Source organism: Pezoporus occidentalis, unplaced genomic scaffold (assembly GCF_034315485.1).
Source record: "Pezoporus occidentalis ecotype Australia unplaced genomic scaffold, CSIRO_AGI_Poc_V1 ctg87, whole genome shotgun sequence".
Classification (NCBI taxonomy): domain Eukaryota; kingdom Metazoa; phylum Chordata; class Aves; order Psittaciformes; family Psittacidae; genus Pezoporus; species Pezoporus occidentalis.
This window is the reverse complement of record NW_026916231.1, coordinates 2,761,628-2,788,022: the sequence shown is the minus strand read 5'-3', so window position 1 is coordinate 2,788,022 and position 26,395 is coordinate 2,761,628. Positions and strand designations below refer to the sequence as shown.

The 26,395-nt window shown below is 40.3% G+C and overlaps 1 protein-coding gene across 6 annotated transcripts in view; it reads left to right on the top strand.

Annotated features, from left to right (window-relative positions):
* Nucleotides 1-26,395, top strand: part of NECAB1 (N-terminal EF-hand calcium binding protein 1) — a 69,470-nt gene that overhangs the window by 6,952 nt on the left and 36,123 nt on the right. For 5 of the 6 annotated variants that reach the window (XM_062604627.1, XM_062604628.1, XM_062604626.1 and 2 more), the window contains 3 exons: nucleotides 6,036-6,144; nucleotides 18,204-18,229; nucleotides 20,517-20,614. In XM_062604627.1, coding sequence (XP_062460611.1) covers nucleotides 6,036-6,144; nucleotides 18,204-18,229; nucleotides 20,517-20,614 — 233 coding nt within the window. Of the gene's footprint in view, nucleotides 1-6,035; nucleotides 6,145-18,203; nucleotides 18,230-20,516; nucleotides 20,615-26,395 lie in introns of those variants that run through there. The other variant, XM_062604632.1, reaches the window with a different exon arrangement.

Genomic DNA, 26,395 nt, shown 5'->3' with positions numbered 1-26,395 from the left:
CCCTTCAGATACTAGAAGACTGCTAGGAGGTCTCCGTGCAGCCTTCTCTTCTCCAGGCTGAACAGCCCCAACTTTCTCAGCCTGTCTTCATACGGGAGGTGCTCCAGTCCCCTGATCAGCCTCGTGGCCCTTCTCTGGACTTGTTCCAACAGTTCCATGTCCTTTTTATGTTGAGGACACCAGAACTGCACACAATACTCCAAGTGAGTTCTCACAAGAGCAAAGTAGAGGGGCAGGATCACCTCCTTCAACCTGCTGGTCACGCTCCTTTTGATGCTGCCCAGGATATGGTTGGCTTTCTGAGCTGCAAGCACACACTGCCGGCCCATGTTCATTTTCTCATTGACCAACACCCCCAAGTCTTTCTCCATAGGCCTGCTCTGAATCTCTTTTCTACCCAACCTGTAGCTGTGCCTGGGATTGCTTCGACCCAGGTGTAGGACCTTGCATTTGTCATGGTTCGTCTTCATGAGGTTGGCATCAGCCCACCTCACAAGTGTGTCGAGGTCCCTCTGGATGGCATTCCTTCCCTCCAAGGGTATCAACCGAACCGCACAGCTTGGTGTCATCGGCAAACTTGCTGAGGGCGCACTCAATCCCACTGTCCATGTCAGCGACAAAGATGTTAAACAAGACTGGTCCCAACACCGATCCCTGAGGGACACCACTCGTTACTGGTCTCCAGATGGACATTGAGCCATTGACCACAACTCTTTGCATGTGGCCATCCAGCCAGTTCTTTATCCACTGAGTGGTTCACCTATCAAATTGATGTCTCTGCAATTTAGAGACAAGGATGTCGTGGGACAGTGTTGAACGCTTTGCACAAGCCCAGGTAGATGACATCAACTGCTCTACCTCTGTCCATCAGTTCTGTAGCCCCATCATAGAATCATTCTGTTACCTTCCTGTTTCTGGAAATGCACAGCTTCCCAAAGAGGGTTATCTTCATACACTCAATCTGTAGTTCTTATTTCATGGGTGATCAGCTCTGCACTGTATAGAGAATATGCACATTCCTCACAAAACTGAAAAGGTCGTGATTTTCTTAGAGGGAGTACAAGACATAGGGAAGGAATATCACATTTCTAAGAAATACATCGTGCATAATATTGACAAAAGCATCAGAGAACCCCAAGAGGAAAGAAGTAATTTCATAAAGGTGAGATGTTGCACACTGGCCTTTTTGGAAAGGAGTTTCAGGTTTGCTTGTCAAAATGAAATACTGGTCAGGTTTACTTTACAGAACTCCATGCATTCAAAAGAAAGCATGTGGATTTCACACAGAACTGCTGTGGAAAAATTCCAGCTAAAAGCAAAGTTCTTAATTTATTTCATTGCTTTTGCTGTTTAAAACTAAATCAGACTCATTAGATTCCTCTCAAAAAGTAAAACCTTGTCCCTAGCCTGCAAGGGAGGGAGCAAAGAAATACCAGAAACTGGAGCTGCCAAATGCAGTCTTTTGTAATCAAGAAAATTTTTTACCTCCCTTATTTCATAGGCAGCAGTGACTGCTATTTGTTTCCTGACCATCTGGATCTACTGCAGGCACCACGCTTGATTCTGTTTCACAGCCCAGGCTCTGCTTTGGGTGGCATTCCCCATGCCACCTCCCTGGGTCCTTCAGGTGCTGCAGGGCTGGACTCTGTGCTCCAGCTTCCAAAAAATTATTTCTATAAAGATCAAATGCTTGCTTTTAAACCTAAACCATCTCCCTGTTCACTTAGTTTACTTGGGACCACTCGGTTACATGTACTGAGCTTTCCCAGCATAACAGCTGCAGTAATGGCGCAAAATCATTATTTCTGGTTTTATCAACACTTAATACAGACCAGAGTCAATAAAAGTTTACTGCATTTGCCTAGAATCTTTAAAGCTTCAGTCTGTGTCTGTGCCTTTTTTAATGCAACTTTTTATACCTGGGACCTAGTACATGTTATAAACATACTCTTTGGCACACTGAACCTTATTATTTTGGCAGGTCTTCCTTGGTCTGATTCCAGCCTATGTGCCGTATGCCAATGAATCGGGTGTTTTTCAGTGTTTTATATCTGTTTCCATCCATTTGTGTCTGTTGTCCTGTGTGTGTCTCCACTGCTTCATTCTCTCTGTGTATAAGGCAACTGTAAGCCGTCAAAAATGTGTCCTAAAGACTGCTTGTGTTTCTGGAGCAGACTGGCTGGGGGATATCACTAGATCCTATTTTATGCATGCAAACGTCTATTCAATAGGTGAATTTTACAGAAATAAATGTAAGAATGCAATTGCTCCCCTAAAACACTGTGTAAATACATTCCTAAACTTGCAAGCACTACATAGAGATACTCATTTGATTGTTTATGATTTTATCTGCCAGTCAGGAGTGTTTGGCTCCAAGGAGAAGGGGCAACTGTGCTTATTTTTGAAGAGACCCTGCTTTTGACAGACATCAGAGCAGACACACAGAAGCAAGCAAGAGTTGCAGAACAGCTTCTTTGAGATAATGTTTCCAAAGCAAACACTGCTGAAGGCTGATTTGTCTGAGGGATGCATGGCTTCAGAGAAGTCTGTCTTTCATGAATCATCTATCCTGTCATTTTGCCGCAGAGGCACAGATTGAAGCATCTGTAATGTAGATTTCTGCTCAGCTGCTCTGAAACATTTAAACCAGGCAGTATTTATGTGGGTGCTCCGAGGGCAGTGAGGTGTGCCCCAGGGAAGCAGTGCTGAGGATATGCAATGCAGCCTTTAAAATAAAACCCATTCTTGACACCTGAAACAGAAAACTAGCTATGAAACATGTCTTCAATTACACAGCACAAGGAGCACGTGTTTGGGATTGGGTCTGCACTTCATCTGAGCAGTGAGGAAGCACAGGGGTAGCCTGAGCCACCAGCAGCCAAGTCCCCAGCTGCACTAGCAAAGCAGTTGCATTCATAGAAAATCAGAGAATTGCCCTGGAGAATCAGAGGTTTTTTTTTCTGGTAAACATAACCATATGAAGTCTGCGTATAACCAAATAGAATCATAGAATAGTAGGGGTTGGAAAGGACCTTAAGATCATCCAGTTCCAACCCCCCTGCCATGGGCAGGGACACCTCACACTAAACCATGTCACCCAAACCATGTCACTCTGTCCAACCTAGCCTTGAACACCACCAGGGATGGAGCATTCACAACCTCTCTGGGCAACCCATTCCAGTTCCTCACCACCCTAACAGGAAAGAACTTCTTCCTTATATCCGATCTAAACTTCCCCTGTTTAAGTTTTAACCTGTTACCCCTTGTCCTATCACTACAGTCCCTAGTGAAGAGTCCCTCTCCAGCATCCCTATAGGCCCCCTTCAGATACTGGAAGGCTGCTAGGAGGTCTCCGTGCAGCCTTCTCTTCTCCAGGCTGAACAGCCCCAACTTTCTCAGCCTATCTTCATACAGGAGGTGCTCCAGCCACCTGATCATCCTCGTGGTCCTCCTCTGGACTTGTTCCAACAGTTCCATGTCCTTTTTATGTTGAGGACACCAGAACTCCACACAATACTCCAAGTGAGTTCTCACAAGAGCAGAGTAGAGGGGCAGGATCACCTCCTTCAACCTACTGGTCACGCTCCTTTGGATGCAGCCCAGATTACGGTTGGCTTTCTGGGCTGCGAGTGCACACTGAAGCCAGCTCATGTTTATTTTCTCATTGACTAACACCCCCAAGTCCTTCTCTGCAGGGCTGCTCTGAATCTCTTCTCTACCCAACCTGTAGCTGTGCCTGGGATTGATCTGACCCAGGTGTAGGACCTTGCACTTGGCATGGTTAAACTTCATGAGGTTGGCATCAGCCCACCTCACAAGCATGTCAAGGTCCCTCTGGATGGCATTCCTTCCCTCCAAGGGTATCAACCGAACCACACAGCTTGGTGTCACTGGCAAACTTGCTGAAGGCACACTCAATCTCTCTGTCCATGTCAGCGACAAAGATGTTGAACAAGACCGGTCCCAACACCGATCCCTGAGGGACACCACTCGTTACTGGTCTCCAGATGGACATTAAGCCATTGACCACAACTCTTCACATGCAGCCAGCCAGCCAGTTCTTTATCCACCGAGTGGTTCACCTATCAAATTGATGTCTCTCCAATTTAGAGGCAAGGATATCATGGGGGACAGTGTTGAACGCTTTACACAAGTCCAGGTAGATGACATCAACTGCTCTACCCCTGTCCATCAGTTCCGTAGCCCCATCATAGAAGGCCACCAAATTGGTCAGGCAGGATTTCCCCTTAGTGAAGCCATGCTGGCTGTCACCAAGCACCTTGTTGATTTTCATGTGCCTTAGCATGCCTTCCAGAAGAATCTGCTCCAAGATTTTGCCAGGCACAGAGGTGAGACTGACTGGTCTGTAGCTCCCCAGGTCATCCATTTTCCCCTTCTTGAAAATGGGGGTTATATTTCCCTTTTTCCAGTCATCAAATAGGTTCAAACCTCCTTGGGTTTTGACAGCCACAGGCTCAGTGATGTGTCAGTCACTGTTGATAACATTCAAAATGTTATTGAGAATGAACAGCAATGAAGCAAAAGTCAATGTCTGCTCTTGGATGGTAAAATGTAAAGAAAATAGCTAAAGTGTCCAACCTGTCTGTTGGCAAATCATTAGTTATTGGATTGATGTAAAGCAAATGATCCTGAATAAGAGAGATAGACAGATGTTTTAGGGTTTGTGTCATACCCAGACTGTTCTATGAATAAAGTCATAATATGTTCCATCTCAGGAAAGTTGCCGAAAAATCACTAGTTTCTTCAGTATGTGTGTAACTTCCATGCAAATCACTAATTCCCAGTAAAGGCTAAAGCTGCAGAGGCAGTTTGATTAAACAATCAATTGTATCTGTATGAATCAAAGGAAGCAGAGCTATGAAAAGAAGCTCATTTCAACAAGCTCAGTGTTTGATATTCCTTCTCTGTAGCCAGTGCTAAACAGCAAATGTACTTAGAGTCTCAATTAGGTAGGCACGGCAGTATTGTGCCATCCTTGGTTTTAGCTCTTGTACATCTTGACATTTTATTTTGATCATAATTATGATTATCTCCAGCTACAATCTGTCTTTCCGTATTGAACATTTCAAAATTTTTTGGTGAAACAGTTAATTTGTACAATTTTCAAACCCCTTGAAGATTACATATGTGAAGCCATACATTCAAGTCAAAGAAATGATGAAATAATAGCAATTAAAAGAGTGAGGAAACCCCTGAGCTCTACTCTTCAAATCTGCATGCTGTAGTATAGCATGTAGTTACAGGATTCAGATACTGCCTGTATAATAGATTCTTCACCACTATAAAATTAGGCCACAATAATTTGTAGATTAGTCTAGTGCTTAGGACATCTTAATCTTACCCTTTACAGTTGTTGAATGCCCTGTGAGGCTTTCAGTATATTACTGAAGGAAGAGGAAGAGACATGTGAACTTAAATTGAGTGCTACCCAAAACAGAGTTATAAGGTGTTAGGCTCTTCGAATTTTCTTTATGCTTCATGAGGCTCAGTCAATTTAAATAAATTATTACTTATCTACCTTTTAACCATTCAAATTTCTTCTAAATAAAAGCAAAAGGTGGATCTTTTGTTTTGGCTTTTGTTTGCTGGTTATTGGTCTTGCTTTTAAAACTCACTACATTAGTCAATGATCTTCCATGAAGATGTTAGCACATGGGCAGGGACTGAGTAAGGAAAGCATATGGGAGGATGGGGAGAGGAGACAATGAATGGGATCTGGGCAAAGATAGGACTATATTCATGCATTTGTCAATAAAGACTTACCAACACCAAACTAGCTTTGCCTGAAAGATAAGAAAGAAGAAGAAGAGATACCAGGCAAATTGAGAACTCTGATGCAACAGCTGACACAACAGCGCTTAGCATCATGTTCTTCATGTGTCTTGATCAAATATGTAAATTTTCTAGATTTAGTCTGAAGAGCTAGAGGTTTTAAATAGTTTCCTCTCGTATTGTGTGAAATAAGCAAAACTATAAACAAAACAAAGGCACTTTCCATTTCTTCATTGTTTCAGATGATGGAAAACTCTCCTGTGATGAATTCAAAGCTTACTTTGCTGACGGAATTCTGAGTGGAGAAGAACTACATGAACTTTTTCGCACCATTGATACACACAACAATGAGTAAGTGCCCCCTTCTTAAAATTACAGTACTAGTCTCTGTACCTGAGAATGGAAAAAAGACATCAGGCTGATTTTAGAAAACAAGTCTGAGAAGAATGCTGCATGAGGGAAGCTAGGCTGTGGCATATGGCTCTAAACTGTGCAAGTGACATGTTTCTAAACCTTGTAGAAATACCTGCATGTTCCAATAAATGTGTTTTACGTCCTGAAAACATGGGGTAGAATGCAACAAAGACATAGAAAGAGGTTTCCCAGATAAACAGACAACACAGGAGAAGCAGCAATGTAAAGGAGATGCCCCTCATGATAAGAATAGAAGGCTGTTATTATTTCCCTTGTTTCCCATAGTTTTATAATTTATCAAAAGTGCTTATGTGCTATAAATTCAAAGCAGAAGATTGCTAAATAAGTAGGTACCATGTACAGAATATATAAGTGTAACATTTTTATTTCCTCAGGTTTCTTAAAATCAGTGGCAGACTGAGAAACAAATATGATCTTCAGTAAATACAAAGCATTCAGTCTGTCTAATCCTAGCAAAAAGAATAGTGCTTATTAGAACACCATGGGAATTTGCTTAGCAGATTAAGGGCCTCCATGCAAATTTTTAACCCAAACACTCATTTCAGAGCTGTTTCATACAGCTTTGGTCTTCCTCATGTGTACCACATATCTGCATGAAAGTGGTTTTATTTTACCATGATTCCATTTGCCTGCATTTGTCAGGAAGCATCCTGATAAGGGCAGATATCCTAGATGATTATGTAACATTTCTAAGAAAAAATAAAATAAAATAAAATAGATGTTCTACATTTATTTTTCCTTTCCTTTGATTTGTAAAGCTTTTTTTCATTTGTAAAATATTTTTATTTCTAAACCTTTTTCTCTTTAGCAGAGAATATCTGGATCTGAACAATATGTGGAAAAGTGAGAAAAACATTAGGTTTCTTTTTTGTCTTTGAGATAGGCATACCCGAAGAATAGGTGTATCTTCATTGAATGCTACAGTGTCCTGGTTTCAGTTGTAACAGCTACTTTTTCTCCTTCTTAGTAGCTGGTGCAGTGCTGTGTTTTCAACTTTAGTCTGAGAACAATACTGATAACACGCCAATGTTTTTGGTTGTTGCTAAGTAATGTTGACTCAGATCAAGGACTTTTTCAGTAATATGTATGTAATTACATACAGTTATTAGCTGAGAACAGGTAATGAAACTGGCACACCAGCCATTTGAGATAGAGGTCGTTTGCCAGGAAAAGCCTGGCAAAAAGCAGGGCACAAAAGTCACTGATAATAAGTGCTGTGAAGGATGTATTTCAGGGAAATGAACAGGTGGAAGGATAAAAAAAAACTTACAAAATTGCATTTTCCAGCCAGAAGAAAGCGTGCTTTGTATTGACTGATTAATATTGGTTATAGGGTAGGACAGGTAATAACACAACTTATAATAAGCTTTTTGAGTTTGGGTTGGTTTTGTTAGTTGTTTTTTTTTATTAAGTCTTTGATAAAAGGGTTAGTGCCTGACTTTGTGGCTGAAAAGTATTCTGCACTGCTTGATCTTCCTCTTTAACAGAGGTAAACGGTCTTTGAAGGCTTTCCCTTAGTACTTTTGAAAGCTTTTGAGAACCCTGTCATCGGGCAGGCAGCAAGATGGAGCATGTCAAATATCAGTACAATATAAATTTCTTGTTAATATAGCTTTCTAGGAAAAATCACATAATAAGGAGGCAAAAACTTTACTCGCTGGCATTTGCTGAAAAGGGCAGGTTATGTAAAATGTCTCAAATTAACCATTTGGTTAAGAAAAGTAGCAAAATGTTCATTGAACCTTGGGAAGTTTTGTAACATAAACATCAGGAGAATCATGTACATATCAAACAATCCCCAAACCACTTATTTTGTGATGGTTTTACTTGCAAATTACCCAAGGGAATGAAATGAAAATCATGGTTTGTGCCATGGTTTGTGGGTGGGTTTTGGTAGGGGAGGGTGAGGAATTCTACTCATTTGTGATTCTAGTAGGAGATTTGCACAGACTATTTTGTTTCTCTTACCCAGTTTAAATACAGATTCTGTCAAATTCTGGACAAAGCATTTATCTTCTCTGCTTCACTATTTACAAAATGCAGACTGTAGTTCCCTATCCCTGAAATATTTTGTAAGAATTGAGATTACACAATGATTTATGCTACATGTAAATGCTTAGGACAGATGGCTAGGGAAGCATGTGATGATCCACTAGATCATTTCTTGGAGCATCTCAAGATTTCGTACTCAGCTTGTCACAATAGCAGACAGGTTGTTTCCACCTGCACTAAGTCTTACAGCTCTGCCAGCATTCAAAACCTCACTGTCTGCTGTGTGCATGAGTCTTTGTTCTTCAAAGCCTGAAGATAAAAAAGGACAGGTTGCCTTGAGATGATATTGATAGGCCACAAGCTCAATCAGTCTGAGTTTTCAGCTCTGCTGCAGCAATCTTTCAAAAAAATATTCAAAGCATACAAAACTTACACCAGCTTAACAGTTTTTGAACTCCATGTTACAAGGGCCCTAATGTCAATCTTGTTGAAGAGAGACTTAGAAGATTATTAACTTTGAAAAAGACCAAGCCAATCTAAGGTAACATACCTGTTACAAAGCATATGGAAACTATGGAAGGGTATGGAAGACTGCTAAAATGCAAAATTACCATTTTCAGTGTTACAGAAGGGCAAATAATAGAGGGTTTAACTTCCCAGTAATTGAGGTTGTGTCTGCCTAACTGACTGTGATCTCTGCACCTTACTGTTTGGTTCAGTGACCATAATCACCTGGAAAAGAGATGAGTAGGAGTTAGTCACCACCACTTGAAGTTTCCAGGTTGAACAGTTCACTATGCCAGGATGAATTTATGTTTACAATTTGTCTAGACCCTGAAGTACAGGTTATTCATTTGGGGCAGATCATTGCTTTTACTGAAAATTTGCATTATCTAAGGATCTTTCCTCAGTACAACATTTGGACATACGTTTTGCAATTTATGAATGTACTTACATGTAGACTACTTTGTGGCTATTTTTTTTTTCTAATTCATAAAATCTACATTACCTTTGCATGAAATCTAAATATTAAATTAGTACCAGTAAAGACATGCCATACAAATGGATTGCCTGATTTTTTTTAATGTCCATTCATTTTTCCTTGTAATACTGCCAGAAACAAATGTATAAGTTAATATATACTGGGTACGATATTGGTTAATAATGATGCTATCACTATGCAGGCAACCAAATTAGGTAAAGTACTATGTCCATGCCAAAAGGAAGGGTTTTATTTTTACCCATATTTTAGTACTGCTACAATGTTTTCCATTCCTTGAAGGTCTTTTAATATAAAAATTATATTTGTAAGAACCAGCAATCAAAAAGGTAAATTGCAAACACTCTACATTTGGGGTGAGGTCTTCCATCCACTGAGCCATAAGCCAATATAATTAATAGTTTATAGGCAAACTGAACATAGAGTTACACAGAAATTTCCTTCATGGGCAGACCAGCTCATACCTGTTCACAAGGCCTTAACGTAAGTTGTTGGTTTTTTTAAAAGCCTCCAGTGACCACAAAGAAACAAGAGGACGCTGGACCAAGGGCCATTGTGGTGACCCAGGGAATGCCAGTCTCCTGGTTTTTAATGAAGGCAGGGAGATAATACCGAGATTAATTAATACATTAAATTTTAATATTTTTCACTAAAACAACAACTTCTGATTATTCAGAGATACTGTGCTTCAAAAGCTACATAAAGAGGAAACAGAACACTTTCATTAGGCCATGCAACTAGCATTCCTGACATCTAAGTAGTACAAGGTAACTGCTTTAGGGAAGCAGCTTTAAACTATTCTTCCTTCAGTGCAGTTTCCGGTATTGTCATTACTTCAAATTGAAGCTGAAAGCCAATTAGGCATTTGACTTCCACTGAAAGTCACTTGTATTTGTGCTTTCCAGGATTTCATGAAACCTTTGGGCAATCCCTATTCAATCACATACCATTAAATAGTATAAAGAAGCTGTTATGGAAGGCCCCATTCAGATGCCCTCACTCTGTCAGTGTATGAAGAGGCTTTGCATCGAAGCAGCAGTGATTAGGTCTGAGCTGATACAGCCAGGTCTCCAGGTTCTCATTTCCTAGCATGCACTTAGCACTTGGATCTACTGCAGAGCAGTGTCTTGTATTTAAAGACCTTTAAAAATTATAGGCAAGAAATCAAGAGCAGTGTTAAAGGCTTAAGCTTCAACCTAGGGTTGTACAATGATCCTTCACCCCTTATTCATAATGGTTTAAAGGTTTTGCAGACAGCCCAGAAACAAGCACAATAAAAGCATCTGGGCAAGATCTTGAAGGTATCAGAAGGCCAAGATATATCCTGACAGTGTGTTGAGCAGCAGTCAAGCCCCCACAGTATGACTTAGATCAACATGAGGGCACGGCTGTGAGCAAGAGAAATTGTTCATCTTTGCCTTCTGATTGGACATACATTTGACATGAGGAGGCAAATGCAGGTGCTGTAAAGGCGCCAGAAGTCTTTCCTGGGGCTGAGAGGGAAGGTGACAAAACACAGCTCATGGAGGGCATGGTCTGCAGGTCATGTCTGAAGTAATTTTGAGACTGAAGACCTACATGTTCTGCTGTCTTGGAGCATCCCAGTTATTGATTCCTCTGTCAAAGTGAACATGAAACACTTATTTTGGTTGCGTAGCAATTAGTACTATAATGGCATGAGCATAAATCAATACACACAGCTCAAGCCAAAGGCTATCAGGGACTGATGCTCAAAGCCACCTGAAGATAGAAGTGAGCTAATGATGTTAACTACAAGAAACATTTTATGGTTTCAGAAATTGCAGACTTTTACAAAGGCAATATCCAAGAAGTGTAAGGTAGAGTAGAGTTATCTTGCAACCTTAAGCATTGTGTTTCTTAACATATTCTCCTAAATGCTATTTTTAGGAGCAGATTGGAGCACAAGATTATTTTACAGATTAAATAGGAAGATGAATAGGAATGTGACTGGGTTTGCCGACTTTCCGTTTGAAAAATATAGAAGACTTTTTTTAGTGTTACTTCCATTGCTTTTTCACTCTCAGCCCTTTTGAATCACTAAATCCGAATGTATACACAAAATCCAAATCTGAAGATCTTTTTCTTCCCATGTTTCCATCTAATCAGGAGCAAAAATCATATTTTAATTGTAAATTTATATTTTTAAATATTTTGATAATGTGTGCATTATTCCTACTAGCTACTTTGTATCTGAAACATTTCTATAAGCTTTCATCTGGTTTCACAATCCAGTGTGTGTGTGTATGTTCAGTGCAGCTATCTGGGGGTTGTAATATTGCTGAAGGAGCTATTTAAACTTCTGATTATTCCAGTCCAGAAAACCCTAACTTGTGGGGTTAGCGTGCTCTAAACAATTAGTAGGTTGCATTACCTGGACATGCCTTTACTGAATGTTAAACAACTTGCATGCAAGACAGGATCACATCACAGTTCAGCTTCAGAGATGAAGTTCTATAGAAATACAGCTGTTTTGTTTACATTTGTTATTCCCTGAAATAGAAATTATCAGCAGCACAGATCTTTTTATACATGGAGAGAAGTATTCAGGAAAAGTTTGAAATTTGTGGCTTCTGGGGTGAATACTTTTATAGCTCATTTCCTTGGTACATCTGCCCCAGTTTAATTTTAATGTCAGCTCTGATGAGCCCGTGTTTCACCAGAGCAAGAATCCTTGACACAGTTAATGGTTTAGCGAATGGGTTTTAGCAATCATTGCAAATGTAAGCCTCCCTTTTACTCTTCTCCCTTCCTTTCCCAACTCATAACTTTCATGGAAATTGTTTTTGAATAACAGCATCCTTAGGGAAAAGTTGTCAGAAGATAATGAGAAGATATGGAAAAATTACAAACTAAAAGACATGCAGACAATCTCAAGGGGATTCAGTCTGCAGCACTGTTGGAGAGATACTGTGACAAAAGCTTCACTGATTACTGACTTGGATGAGTCAGTAGGGAATTAGACTTGGTTTTCTCACTTTTCTCATTGGTAAAACAAAGTTCTCAGCCAGGACCTTAGTTAGAAGGTAAGAGGGATGCTAGAACTGAGGCAGTCCTGAGGCACAGGCGAATTCCCAAAGGTAAGGTCCCATTAAACCTTTGTGAGTGGCACAAGTTTAACTATGTGCAAGCCAGAGGTGAATTTGATGAGGACCTGACAGCCTTAGCCACTTGCAGTGCTGAGCTTATGCTGGCCATTTGGGAGAGAGCCTGTCATACTACACATACTGCACATGTAGGGATGGGACTTGGCACTATGGAGACACATCTACACTTGCATGCATATGTGTCAGCAGGGTATCTGAGGCTTCCTCATAGTCAGTGAAGTCACTGGCACCTAAGAAGTAATTTTGCTCACATAGGTTTCAGCACTGATGCCTAGGCATAAGCATTTAAGATGTTCCCACCTGAGACATCAGCCCAAGGTGGACAGGATGACACAGGCAAAGCAGTTGGGACTGCAAAGTGGTGGGAGAAATGCTAGAACATCTGACACAACACTAGATGCCTATGTTTTATCCAACTACTCAGGCTCCTGACAGCTGGTCTACTGAAAACCTCCCAACATACACTGAGGCTCCTTTGCCTGGCAGGGGATGTTGGACACAAAGCGCACTTAGGCTATCTGCATTTAGGACTCGGCCCCAAAGTGATTCCGCCTTCCTTCCACCTGCCTAGATCTTCATTAGCAGAGTCCTAGTACCTCCTTTAGGCCAAAAGAGGAATGCTGAGATCATGTGCCTGAATAGCAAACTCCAAAAGGATGCCTATTTGATGTCTGAGAGCAAAAGGTTGGTTAGCATTATCCTTACAATCGTGGGAACCCATCCAGCATTAGCCTGCATTAGCACTGAGCACTGAAACTAAAATGGAATGCATGTTATATGACACCACAGTGCTTCCTTCAACACTCTGGTTGTAAAGATAATAATGACAAATCCTCAGTAGCTTAACAGTAGTCTAGGATAGTAATTATCTGTGCCTGGGATGGGTTTCTTTTGTTTCAGTTGGAAGGCATATTTAAATCATGTTATTGCTGATTTATCATGGTTCAATACAAGTACACAGAAAAGAATAATAAACTTATAAGTACAGTGAAGAAAAGAAATATTTATTAAAAACAGCGTGAGATACAGACAGGCTTTTTAATTAGATGAACTGCAGGTGAGTGAAAATGCTTTTCTAAAAAGGAATTATTGAATGCAAAAAAATTGCATTACTAAAATAATACAGCGGGTAAAATAATACAGCGGGTAAAATAATGCAGTGGGTTTTGAGCGGTTTTTTTAAACCAGATTTTTTAGACTGAATAAGAATTTCAGGCATATGGTGCAGCACTGACATCAGAAAGGCGTGTTTGCTACTGTTTAAGAGACACAATTGCAGCTATTAGTTTTAACTATCACTTTTCAAAACAAAGCTATATAAATCAGTTGGAAATGAAGAACAGAGAAAAAGACAAGAGGCTGGTCAGACTGTGAGCTGATTATATAGTTTGATATTTCATGACTGAACAAAACAAGTTCAGTGAGAACGATTTACACAAGTACTGATGCTAACAGATCCTCTGGTCAGAAAGACAAGTTGCAGATAGAGTTGCTTGGAGATTTTCCATATGAATGGTTATTTTTAATGGGAAATTCAGCTTTCTGCAGAAAAAAATGAGAATCACAGTGGGAAGATCAAACTGTAATGAGGAGTTTCAGTTGCATTGACCTAAATATAGTTGACCTAGAATCAGTTCAGTTCTTCAGAAGATAACACTGGCTTCCAAGCAGTGTGCTCATTGCTTAATGGTAGGTGTAGTCTGAGGGCCTAGTCCCTTCCATAATCTGGGTTTCCTAAAGAACCACAGCAGGTTTGTTGTGTCTATCAACATGTGCATTTCCAAGGAGTTTAATAAACAAAATAAACATTTTGTGTATCAATAAATAATTTTGTATAACAATAAATAAACACAGTTTAAAAAAAAAAATTTGGGGACAGAACTAGAATTTGTAACATCAGCTTCTGATGTTTTCTGATGAAAACTCTGAAATTTGCTCCTTGTGGCAAAAAAAAACCCACCGTGGTATTGCCTCACATCTCCTCAAAAATCATAGCACTGCAGCCCTTGTACAGCTATCTACAGATTTTATCATGCACTGCAACTTTTAATAGTATCATTAAGATACGTTTAGCAACACAGAGACTGTTACAGCTTGGATGATTAAGGTGGCTAGCCAGCTATGTAGTCATCAAGTTCCTGTGAATCACTGCCTATCAAAGGACTAGTTTTGGGCTTCTTTTTCAGGTGAATTGTTAGTCAGGAAAAAAAATCCCTTTATTCTGTTCTGTAGTCCTGCCACACACTAAGTGTGTCACAGCCCAGAGAGCCAAGCTGGTTGCTGCCTTTAGAAGCCCAGAAGCTGCACAGCCAAGCTAGCCCTGGGGTTGAAGAGCAGAGGTGTCCTCAGGGCAGCAGCAAGTCTGGTTTCCCAAGGACCACTCCCAGGAGCTCTGTCCCACTTTTACCTCTTCTTCCTCTTCTCCCTTTTCTAGTTTTGGCGTACCTGTCTCATTTTGCTGACTTGAAGTGGGATGGTATGCAGGCTTTCTTGTTGCAAAGAGCTTACATCTTTTTGGCTGAGATTGTCCATGCATGTCTATTCAGTTGCACAGTCTAAGTAACATTTAATTCCTTTCAGTCACAAATTATATGCTTCTACTTAACAATAGGAGATACCAGCCTTGAACTTTCCTCCCTGAAACCAAATTTAGCAAAGAGATGTGCAAATGGGACCCGAAAAAAAGGGTTGGTTTAAGCCTCTGAAATAAGTCTCTCTTATATCTGAGAATGAAGAGAGACCTGAAGAAGAAAGTGCTATCCTTCTCCAGCTATGATACTCATGGCAATGAATTTCCTAAATTAAGTTAGTTCAGAAAGTCTTTCATATATTGGATTCTTCAATAAAATAGCTTCTTTAGGCACTAGAGTCCATGATTTATATATAATTCCTGTATTGAAGAGATGCCACTGCCTCTTCTTGTGGTCCAGAGAAAATATACAGATCTTCTGCTGGTACCTCTGCCTAGAGGTGCCTTTTCTTCCAGAGAACAGTATGTGTCAGGTCAGTGGATTGGGCTGTGGACTGGTGAATTCACACCAGTGGATGGGTGGAATAGCTTTAACCTTCCCTCCTCCCTGGCTGGCCCCAGTTCACACCTGACTGTGGTGGGCAGAACAAGAGCGTGATCACAGCTGCTTTAAACTAATATATTTTGAGCTTCTTCCAGAGGTATCACTAATAGGCACTTCTGCCATGGTTCACTGAAGTGACTTTGCTTAAAGCTTCTGTCACTGAGCAACAGGTATGATCAATGTTGCAACAATCAGGACTGCTCAGTGGAATATTTACAACAGTCCTCTAACAATAGCTCATATTAGGTAGAAGACATTTTTTGACACAAAGCCAGACATGCAAAATGGCTGCATTTAGTACTCAGGAAGAAAACTGAGAGCACGTTTGAAAAATTATCATGTTGACATGACGTGAATGCATTTGGCTGCACCCTCTGCCTCAGGTGCTTATCATGAATGGAGTGCTGGATGTGAGTCATCCAGCAAATACTGCAAATAACATGTTCAGCATTACCAGATTATAGGTCTAAACAGAAGCATCCTTGGCATACACGCCCATTGAAATGATTAACAGGTGCCAAGTATAAACCTGAGTACTGAGATGCAGAAGCAGCCCTCTGGTGTGCACCTTACTGCTGTACTATTACATATATTTCAGACTTCTTCAGTTGTTTCTGTAGCATACTGCAGGGAGCTCAAAATTGTTTGTATACAGAAAAAGAACTCCTAGGTTTGTTCATGACTCTGTTTAAAGCAGCATGTTATTATTTCTGAGCAAATGAAATAATCAGTGACAAGAAATTATAGTTTCCCTGCCTAGATGAGCATCCCTTTCAAACAGAATGTCAAGAACAATGGAGCCTCAGAGGGTGTTTGTAATAGAAAAGGAAATACTATGAGTATGTTAAACTGGCATCCATGCTCTTTATGTCATTTCTGCTTTTCTGTCACAGGCTTCTTGAAAGCTGCTGCATAAATCACATTGAACAATAATTTTCTCACTATTCAGGTGCCCATTTCTAACTGAAAATAAATTCAGCAGCTAAATACTTTACCATTTTCGCATGTAGTCCATTTGCAGCTGTGTTGCTCATGTCAATAGGAATAACAGCAATGTTCTCATGACCTCAACATTGAAAGCCTCTGAACCACTCCCTTACTATATCACTGCAACACTGCTGAGGATATTGCAGAAAAACAAGGACCAGAATGGATTTCAATATGAATTTTGAAAAGGGAACATGAATTCAACTTGCTAAGCAGTGTGAAAGGCTGTTTAAAACACAGTTATCAAGCTGTCCATTAAGAGAGAATGCACTAGGGCAGGTGATGTGAAGGGGCAGAAAATGCAGGGACAATGAGAAAGAGCAGACATTATAACAGTGAATTCTGTCATTTAATGTTATTCTGTCACTGCCTTTGACTCAGGCAATTTTCCGCCTTTCAGGGTTTCAGTTTGCCTTCAAAAAGTGAATGTCTGGACTGTTCCAAAAATGGCTGCTGAACTGTAGAAGTGGTTGAAGAGACCTCTCATTTACATAATCAGTTAAAAGTGTTCAGAAGTCTTTATAGCCCTGAGTATGCAAGTTTGTAACAACTCAGGATCATGTAATTTCTGTTGGTTTCTCTCCTTCATGAAATAATAGCCAGATGTATGGGAGTTAACATTGTTGAAACTGACTTTAAGATAACACTGTGTCATCATTTTATTAAAAGGTCAATAAAAAAATCCCCTTAAAAAGATAAGTGAAAAAACCCTAAGTGCAATAAGCCATTCAGTATTCACCCCTCAGCAAGATTCAAGAAGGATGTTCATGCTTTTAAGTTTCTTTAATAATCCGTTTCTTCTCCTCCTTGGAAGAGAGTCAATGTGCTAACTTTCAGAACCAAGCTGTAGGTCAAATGTTTTTTGTTTCAACTGTTAAGGCCTCAAAGAGAAAATACTGCTTAAGAGTTAGAGTTGATCAAGATGAAGTCTTTTTCAAGTGAACAGCTTTAAATTGTATGATACTTGAATGTATTTATGTATTTTAATAATGTTGGCATGGAAATATGGCAATATAGCTATGCTTTTTACATCACTAATTTTGCTGTAGTACTGATTAAATGGTTTTCTATGTCCAGAAATTCTTAGGAACTATGTATGCTGATGGGCTATGTCTGGTTTTATCCTCTGACTGTACTGTCTCTCCAATGGAACCCTATTGCAGAGTGCAGATTGTAAACAGGAGAAAGTTACCAAGTTTTCCCTCATTTAGCACAGAGAATTAAGCTCTCTGAGCCACGCTGTCCAGCACAACAACAACAGAAAAGGAGTATGGGCAGAAAGATGGGGGGGGGAAAGGTCCCCAAACTATTTCTGGTGTTTAGATGGATTTCTGCCAGCACTGGTACCAAGCGTGTAAAGCCTGAAGAGGAATGACTCTGCACCATTTTTCACAAAGCCTGGGGGAGGAACCCCAAAGAGGGCTGTTGGTGAGCAGGAAGGTGACAGTGGGAGCATGCACCCTGGTCTAGTGGAAGGTGTCCCTGCCCATGGGAGGGGGTAGGAACTGGATGATCTTAAGGTCCTTTCCAACCCAAACAAGCCTATGATTGCGAAGGGAGACTGTACCTGCAACCACCTTCAGAAAGGCTGCAGCACAGCTTTTGCCTTCAGCTTAGGACAAGTCTCCCCAGGGCAGAAGAGCAAGGCCAGCAAGAGCCAGGCACTCACATCTCCTGCTACAGCCCAGATAAGGAGGCTGATCCTTGAGTCAGGCTAATCTTTAAGTCCTACTGTTTACCAATCCAACAAAAATAAATTACTAATCTTACTAACCTTCTATACTCTTATCTTTCCAGCAACCTTGACACAGAAGAGCTCTGCGGTAAGTTCCTTTCTGGGCAAGAGTACATAATCTGTGTGTTCTAGAATAATCTATGCCTTTGGCAGCCCTGCGCAAGTGAACGTATCATGTGGTAGGATTTTTTTTCCCTGTTTAATCTTTGTAGCTCAAATAGAAAATAGTTTCAATTGAAAGAACTCTTGGGAAAATGAAGATGACTTGCAGCCTTTTTACACTCTGTCATCCATTACTTGCAGAAGTTACTTTGAAAATGTTTTTCCTAATCAATACTTCACATTCTCTGAGCTTCAAGATCTGCTCTGATAGACAGATAACTCTTATTTTATTTCCCTTTCATGTGAGATATTTTTTTCTAGTTGGTTTATCACTTTCAGAGGTATGCTTTGGCAATTTTGAAAGAGATTGTCATATTAGTAACCCACTGGAAGAAAATTCCTTGTGTCCCTCCAACTTGAGCCAGTGATAACAGCAGTTTGACAAGTTCTATCATCCTTCCCCACAAGGAAAAGAACCCTCTTGCAAGGCCCAGTTACCCATTTCTGTACCACATTCTGAGCTATAATTTCTTACAGCACCTGATTTAGGAGTGCTGTTTGTAGCAGAAAACAATCCACAGAGAATTTCTGCAAGTCCTCCCACAAAACATCCAAAAAAATCCAGTTATGCTTGTTAAAACCAGACTATTTCTGAGGGAAAGATGACAGCCTAATAACTGTTCCATTGGCCAGTGATGTTAAAGACTTATAAAAGCTGAAAATACTGTCAAGTTCAATGCCAGCTCACTTACTCACACACACAGTGACTCAACCCATGACCAAGAACCTACTCAGCCTATGGCTTGTAAATACATGGCAAGCGACTCAAGTGAAGTGACTTGGGCTGTGATGACTTCTGGTTGAACATCTGGCCAAAATTAGATAAAACTGGCCAAGGAAGGCAGGTGGCCTTGTTCCATGAGAGTTTTACTGCTCTTGATGTGCTCCTGGAGGCTTACAGGGCCAGAGGGCTGGGGTTGGGGTTGGGGATGGGGATGTCACCCTGATGGTTGTTCTGTTTTTGTTAAACATGGGCTACTTCAGCTGCCTTTTAAATCTTTCACAGGTTGCTAACTAGGGTGTTTCTCATCTGTGAACCTGGTACTGAGTTTACTGAACACATGTTTAACCTAGTGATTATACAGTTCTTTCTGAGTTACTTGAGTTGTCAGAAATGGAGCTTCATTTCCAGGATGCTAATTCACAATACATTTTTGTTCTAAATAATTTCATTCAATCTTTCAGCAATACCAGGTTATGTTTCAGTGTCCTTGAAACCTTATGTTTCGTGACTCCCTCAAGAAGTTCATGCTGACCTCTAAAAAGCCTCAAAGTATTGCTATTTGTTAATTCAGAAAGATCCCATCTAATGTTGTTCTTCCTATTACTTAGATGAGCTTCTGTTCTTCTGTTACTAAGATGTTGTTTTTTATGCTCTTCCAGGTGATTTGATGTCCAAGTACCTTGTCTAACACAATCTCTAGCTTTACTGTTTTTCATGTTTTTTCCCCTCTGTGCCTCTCTCTATTATGTCTCATCACATTGGCCAAATGGGAATTTGGGTCGTGATTTCCCACGTTTGCCTCCTCCTCTCACTGTAATGCCTCTGAGTTATGCACCCCAATTTTACATCAGCTCTTTCTGTTAAAATGTCCTTTGCTTTGAGCACCTATGTAAGGATATCCCACAACTTATGTTATTTCCATTATTTTTGTTAAAATCATTTTGCATACATCATACTCGTTGAAAATATCATCACAGTGCCTGGGACTAGAAGCTTATCTGGCCAGCTCATGGTCTCTTAATTTCTGACTTGACCCCAGCTCACAGCAGATCCCCCTTGATCATATGTCCTCTAAGGGCTTTTTGAGAATTACTCATTTTTATATGGAGATAATCAGATTAGGTACTTACACGTGAAAACTTTATTTCCTGCTAGTAACTGTAAAGTAAACTATTAGACTGGAAATCCAGTTTAGAAAGAAAATGCAGATATTTTGTTGGTCTGTTTCAGCTCTTAAACTGACATTTTAAATTTCTGTCAATTTGGCAACTCATTTATTGAAGGAAAATATTTTTAAACACTGCTTATAATATTTTTAAGTACTCTGGGAATGATTTTGAAGAAAAAAAAATCATCATTTTCATTGTAAATCTTGTTCATTTTATATGTTTAGTTAATAACACCATAACTGAATTCAGACATGATAAAATTGGTATTTCATGAAACATCGATTTTTTGTTAATAGCTGACATGGGTTTTCTTCCTTTAGAATACTTTTCCCAGCACTTAGGAGAGTATGAAAATGTTTTATCAGTCTTGGAAGACTTAAACATAACCATACTGAAAGCAATGGACAAAACAAAGAAAGTGAGTAAAAATTGTGGAATTTTCTTTACATTTTATATTTTGTTTATTTGAATGTGTATCCAGTATTTTCCTTATGTAGGTAAAGTTACTAATTCATATTTAAGTTCTTCCAAATATGCATGTTTGTAGCAAAAGCCCAATAGGAAATGGCTTGTCTAAATGGCTGAGTTTCAAAGCTGTAAAGCTCTGTTTGCAAAGTATTACAGTTTGGATAGAACGACAATTATCTTTGAAAGATATCTGAAGAACATTCTTCAAATTGTACCAAAGGAGGGTTCCATATCCAGATGTGGGTAAACGTCATCAGCATATCAACATCTGGAAACAGCCTGAATTTGAAGAAAATAATTGTGTTGTGTTGACCCTGCGTGGGCACCAGGTGCTCACCAGAGCTGCTGTACCCCTCCCACTACTGTGATAGGGCTGGGGGTGCAGCAAAAGCGAGTTAGCATATTGGGATGTCATGGATAAATGATGCGCTTCACCACCGACACACAAGATGTGATGTAGCTCCTAGCTTAAGTTAACTCCCCAGCATAAACAAGCAGGTCCTCAGAAATGGTTGGACTGGTTATGAATGGACAGCGGTATGAATCCAGAGCAAGGCCTGGGTTTCCTCTCCCAGTGCAAAATAAAGTTTTGTCACTGCTCTGCCACTGTAGTCACCTGGGCCTTTGAGTAGTCACTGAGTAATGGGAGCATTTGTTACTATCTTCTAAGCCAACATCTAGTTTAAAAATTCATATGTAGGAAAGGGAAAAAAATCAAACCAGAATTGAAGACTTACACTTTGAGAGCTACAAAGACATGCTGTGTATATGTACAGTGTCTGAGTCTGTTTCCAATGGGCAGGACCAAATTCTCCTGTGAAAAATGAAAAGTAAAAACTTCTGAGACTGAACCTGAACTCCACTCTGCAGAGTGTGGGGCTGATTACAAATTACCAGTCCTCAGGGTTGGTGTGAGGTTTCCATCCCCTCTGACTTTTTGTGGGGTAGAGAAAGCTCAGCACCTCTAACTAGGAGTCTCTGCTAAATTTTCCCAGAGTGCATGCCACTTCAGGTCAGCAGCTCATTCAGTCTTATTATTTGGAAGGAAGAAGAAGCCACTTGGAATAATGATCATTTCATTTATCCAGCTTAGAGTCTGATAAACAATCACCACTCAGTCCTTCCAGTGCAAAGTCTGTGTTCTCCTACTAATTTGAGTTGCCCGTACCCAGTAGATACTGTGCATGAGGGGGGCAGCTCTGGAATTGAAGCCCTAGCGAAAATTTTTCAGCTTCAGTTTCCAAGGAAACCCCAGAGAAGGAAGATGTCAGTTTTGAATGAAAAGCTGAACAGTGGTTTGGCATGTCTGAAAAATTTAATCTATAAACCCACCTTATTCCAGATGGAGACAGAGATACAGATGAAAACCCCATAAAATGTACACCACCCCCCACCACCACCCCCCCCCAAATGTTACCACACAAACCCAATATAATCTTCCACCAAGAGCAACCAGAGTTTGGCTTGGCTATAGATTCCTGGATTTAAATCAAGATCAACCAAATTGTTCCCATCACTCCAAATTATTTCCACATACAGATACTTTTAATCCAACACATTAGCAAATAACTGATTCCTGCAAGGTAATTGCAGGACAATTTCTATGTATTTTATTGCCTTCTGTGGTTTGAAACGGTTGTCAGCACACCTTTATTGCACTGAGCTTTTCTCCATTTTTCCAGTCCTGTGCCATCTGAAAGCAGACATACCAAGTCATCTATGGGAGAAGACATTCCAGTGTGTTAGCAGGTTCAAGAAACTTTCAAACCAGACTTTCTTACACCATTCTAGGGCCAGATCTCTTGTAACCAAACTAAACAGACAGGAAGCCCTTGTGAGGGTAGGAGTGCGTCATGCTCCGTTGCTTGATGGGAAAGTCTTAATCTAAAAATGCAGAGAAATAGATATAGCAAGGAACATATTTCAGCACAAAAACCACTGAGTTGCATTGCAAACAACACACTTTGAATACAAAAAACATCTTACCAGAAGATGCTTGGGGAGCTACAGACCTTCCATTTTGCTACTGCTTTCCTCATGTTTCTTTACACAAGGAAGGGAAACACATACCTGAGGATTTTACAAGGGATTTGTGGCATTTGATACTTGATAATTTTTCTCCTATGTCAAGAGTCTGTGTGAGTTGCTTATACAGGAGTGCCGAGGACAGATTAATCAGTAGTGTCAATTATTTTCTTGTACCTGCCTGATTGATATTTTCCTGGTGAAAGTACAAGCTGGTATAGTTCTATTTATCTCATTTCTTCATCTTATATACAGGAAGCATTACAAATTAGGCTCAGCAAAACTTCACAAGGCATTAGAAGGCTGTTTCTTTAAGCCTTTTTTTCCTGACATGTTTTATAGCAAAACACAGAAGGATATGCAATTAAAATATTTAATCTCTTGGGGCTTTATTATCCAAATAAACATAACATTTTCAGCAAGCTGCATGTTTATTACAATCTGTAGCTTGCAGTCACATATAAATACAATAAAGAGAAACTTTGCAACCCACAGCACAGAAAATCTGTCACTGAGTAATGTTACAAATAGATAAAAAGAAACCATTTTTTTTTAAGGTGCTTGATGTCTTGGTTCTGTTGACTTGTGAATGCTGAAAATCAGAAACTTAGAGACAAAAGAACATGTCTTCCCTTAGGTATCAAGCCATAAAATTGTTGCTATTTATTGCACTTATTCAGTAAGAACAAGTTTTTCTCTATTTCTGGTATTGCTACAGCTTATTGGAAATGCAACCTGCTGGTGGCAGTGGGCTATTCTGTTCTCAGCAAACTAGAAAAAGCTCATTTAATCACTATAAATGTAATTTTTGTATACAATTAACTTGACAATACGGAAATATTCAGGGGTTTAATCAAGCATCTACTGGTATTTTAGAGAATCTGTATTCAAGGATGTCCAACATGTCTGCACAGGCCTGACGAATACACACAGGCCCTCTAGAGACCCAGGGGCAGAATGAGACCCCCGTCTGAGGCAGCAGCTGGAAACCGAGGGTCTCTGTAGGGCACAAGACTCAAGTTTAGGTACTTGAATAGCTCTGAGGTCTGAAGGGTGTTTGCTCAGAGGAACTGTATCACAAAGGAAGACCTGGTGATGGCTTACCCTGATCTGACAGTGCCTTTTATCAAAGTTGTAACACCCATTTAAAGTTCACATTTTTTCACCAGCTGAAGAGCACTCTCCTCTTCTGCTTTCTGCCTTCCGTTTTGCCAATGGCATGGGTTCATTTTCCAGCCAGGATGTATTCCCATGTGTCCCCACTGACACCTGCACAGTGATGGCTAGCAGCGGAGGCCTGTGCGGAAGCAGGGACCATTTCAGATGATTTTAAACCCCCTGCTCCTGAGGGCAGCTTATACTGCAGTGTTAGTGAAAGTTAACCGTAGCTGGCTGGTGGCAAAGTGACTAGGGGGGTTCCAGGATGGGACATGTTTCCTGCTCCATGATTTCAGTGACTTGGCTTGAGCAGGACTTTCACACATCCAATAGAAAACATTTATGAACAGAAAAAAGAGGAATTCAAATCTAAAGTAAAGGGAACAATGAAATAAGCAAGAACTGTCAGTACGAAATTGCTTTGCAGGGACTTTCTTCCCTCCTTTGCAGCTATTTAATGAAGGACAGCAAATACGCTGTCTGTGATAGCTGGGGACCACACTTGGTGAACTAGCAAACACCATTTAAGCAGCAGTAACCACAACTGGTTTATACCCAGCATTTAAATATGAAAAACATAACATTAAGTTTAGGATGGAAATGAAAGATAATTTTTATTCAATAGAGTAATCAAATTCTGGAATATCCTTCTAAGCATTTGGGTGCAAAAAATACCTAACTACTTTTTACATGTTGCTTGCAAAAAGATAGGGCAGTGTGTGGTGTGCGACAGCAAGATGCTGGATTTGGGGACTGACAGAGCATGTCTGATTCTTTGCTGCTATGAAATCAGACATTTTTCTGATTTGCTCAAAAAAAAAACCCAGGCTAAGTGAAGTTAATTCAGCCTTATTATTACTGGAAAACTTCTTGAATAATCTAAAAATAGGAGCTAGTCAAAGAGAAGATTACAGGAGCTGAAAGAGTAACACAGGGACATGCAATTTAGTTACTGATGGTGCATTTATAGTAATTATGTAAATAGCTGCACTGTGGAGGGTTGATACCCATTATAAACCAGAATACCAAGATTTTTTTAATTGCATATTTGAGTAATAGTAACAGTAGTGATTATGTAAATTATATTGCAAAACAAAATAACTGGAAAAAAGCAGAAAAGCTAGATAAGCATATGTCTACAACAGAGTGCCACAGCTAACATTCTGTTTGAGTAAAAATGGAGCTTCAAATTGTAGTTTTGTTTTCACATAATCTGTGTTAAATTGGCTAGCACCAGATTGGGCATGTGAGCAGAATTTATTAACAGTTTTCATAGAATCTAATCTTGTTCTCTTTGAAATTGCACTTTTTACAAATGCACCTTTCACAGGTGTAATGTAATGTATAGCTACTGCATCAGAATAACCTAAGGCAAGTAATGTAATGTATAGCTACTGCATCAGAATAACCTAAGGCAAGTATTACTTTATTTATCATGGTTATTAAGTTTCATGCACTGGCTTTGAATCTACTTCATTTGTTCTTTTATGTTTATCACAAAGTTTTTTCAGGTCAGTGTCAATCTAAAATCATTGAATTGTTTAGAGTGAAAAAGACCTTTAAGATCATCAAATCCAACTGTTAACCCAGCACTGCCAACTCCACCACTAAACCTTGTCCCTAAATGCCCCATCTACACATCTTTTAAATACCTCCATGGGTGGTGACTGACCACTTCTGTGGGCAGCCTGTTCCTGTGCTTGGCACTCTTTCTGTGAAGAAATTTTTCCTACTATCCAATCTAAACCACACCTGTCCTTGGCAACTTGAGGCTATTTCTTCTTTTCCTATTACTTGTTAACTGGGAAAGAGGCTAACCCCAGACTCAGTCCATTTCTCCTTTCAGGTAGTTGTAGACAGCAATAAGGTCCCCCCTGAGCCTTCTCTTCTCCAGAGTAAACACTCCTAGTTCCCTCAGTCATTCCTCATCAGACTTCTGCTCCAGACCCTTCAACAGCTTTTGCCCTTCTCTGGACCCGCTCTAACACCTCAATGTCTCCCCCGCAGTGAGGGGCCAGAACTGAACACAGGATGTGAGGTGCAGCCTCACCAGTGCCGAGTAGAGGGGGATGATCACTTACTTAGTCCTGCTGGCTATGCTATTTCTGACACAGGCCAGGATGCCACTGACCTTCTTGGTCTCCTGGGCACAAGCTGGCCCATGTTCAGCGGTGGTCAATACGCACCCCCAGGTCCTTTTCTGCCGGCAACTTTCCAGCCACTCTTCCCCAAGCCTGGAGTGTTCCACAGGGTTGTTGTGGCCCAAGTGCAGGACCTGGTGCTTTGCCTTGTTGAACGTCATACTGTTGGCCACAGCCCATTGATCTAGCCTGTCCAGATCCTTCTGTAGAGCCTTCCTATCCTTCAGCAGATCAACACGCCTGCTCTCAACTTGGTGTCATCTGCAAAGTTACTGAGGGTGCACTCGATCCCCTCATCCAGATCATTGGCAAAGATACTAAACAGAACTGCCCCAAATACTGAGTCCTGGGAACACCACTTGTGAGAGAAGAATGCTGGTGATAGGGCTAAATATATCACCAGTTAC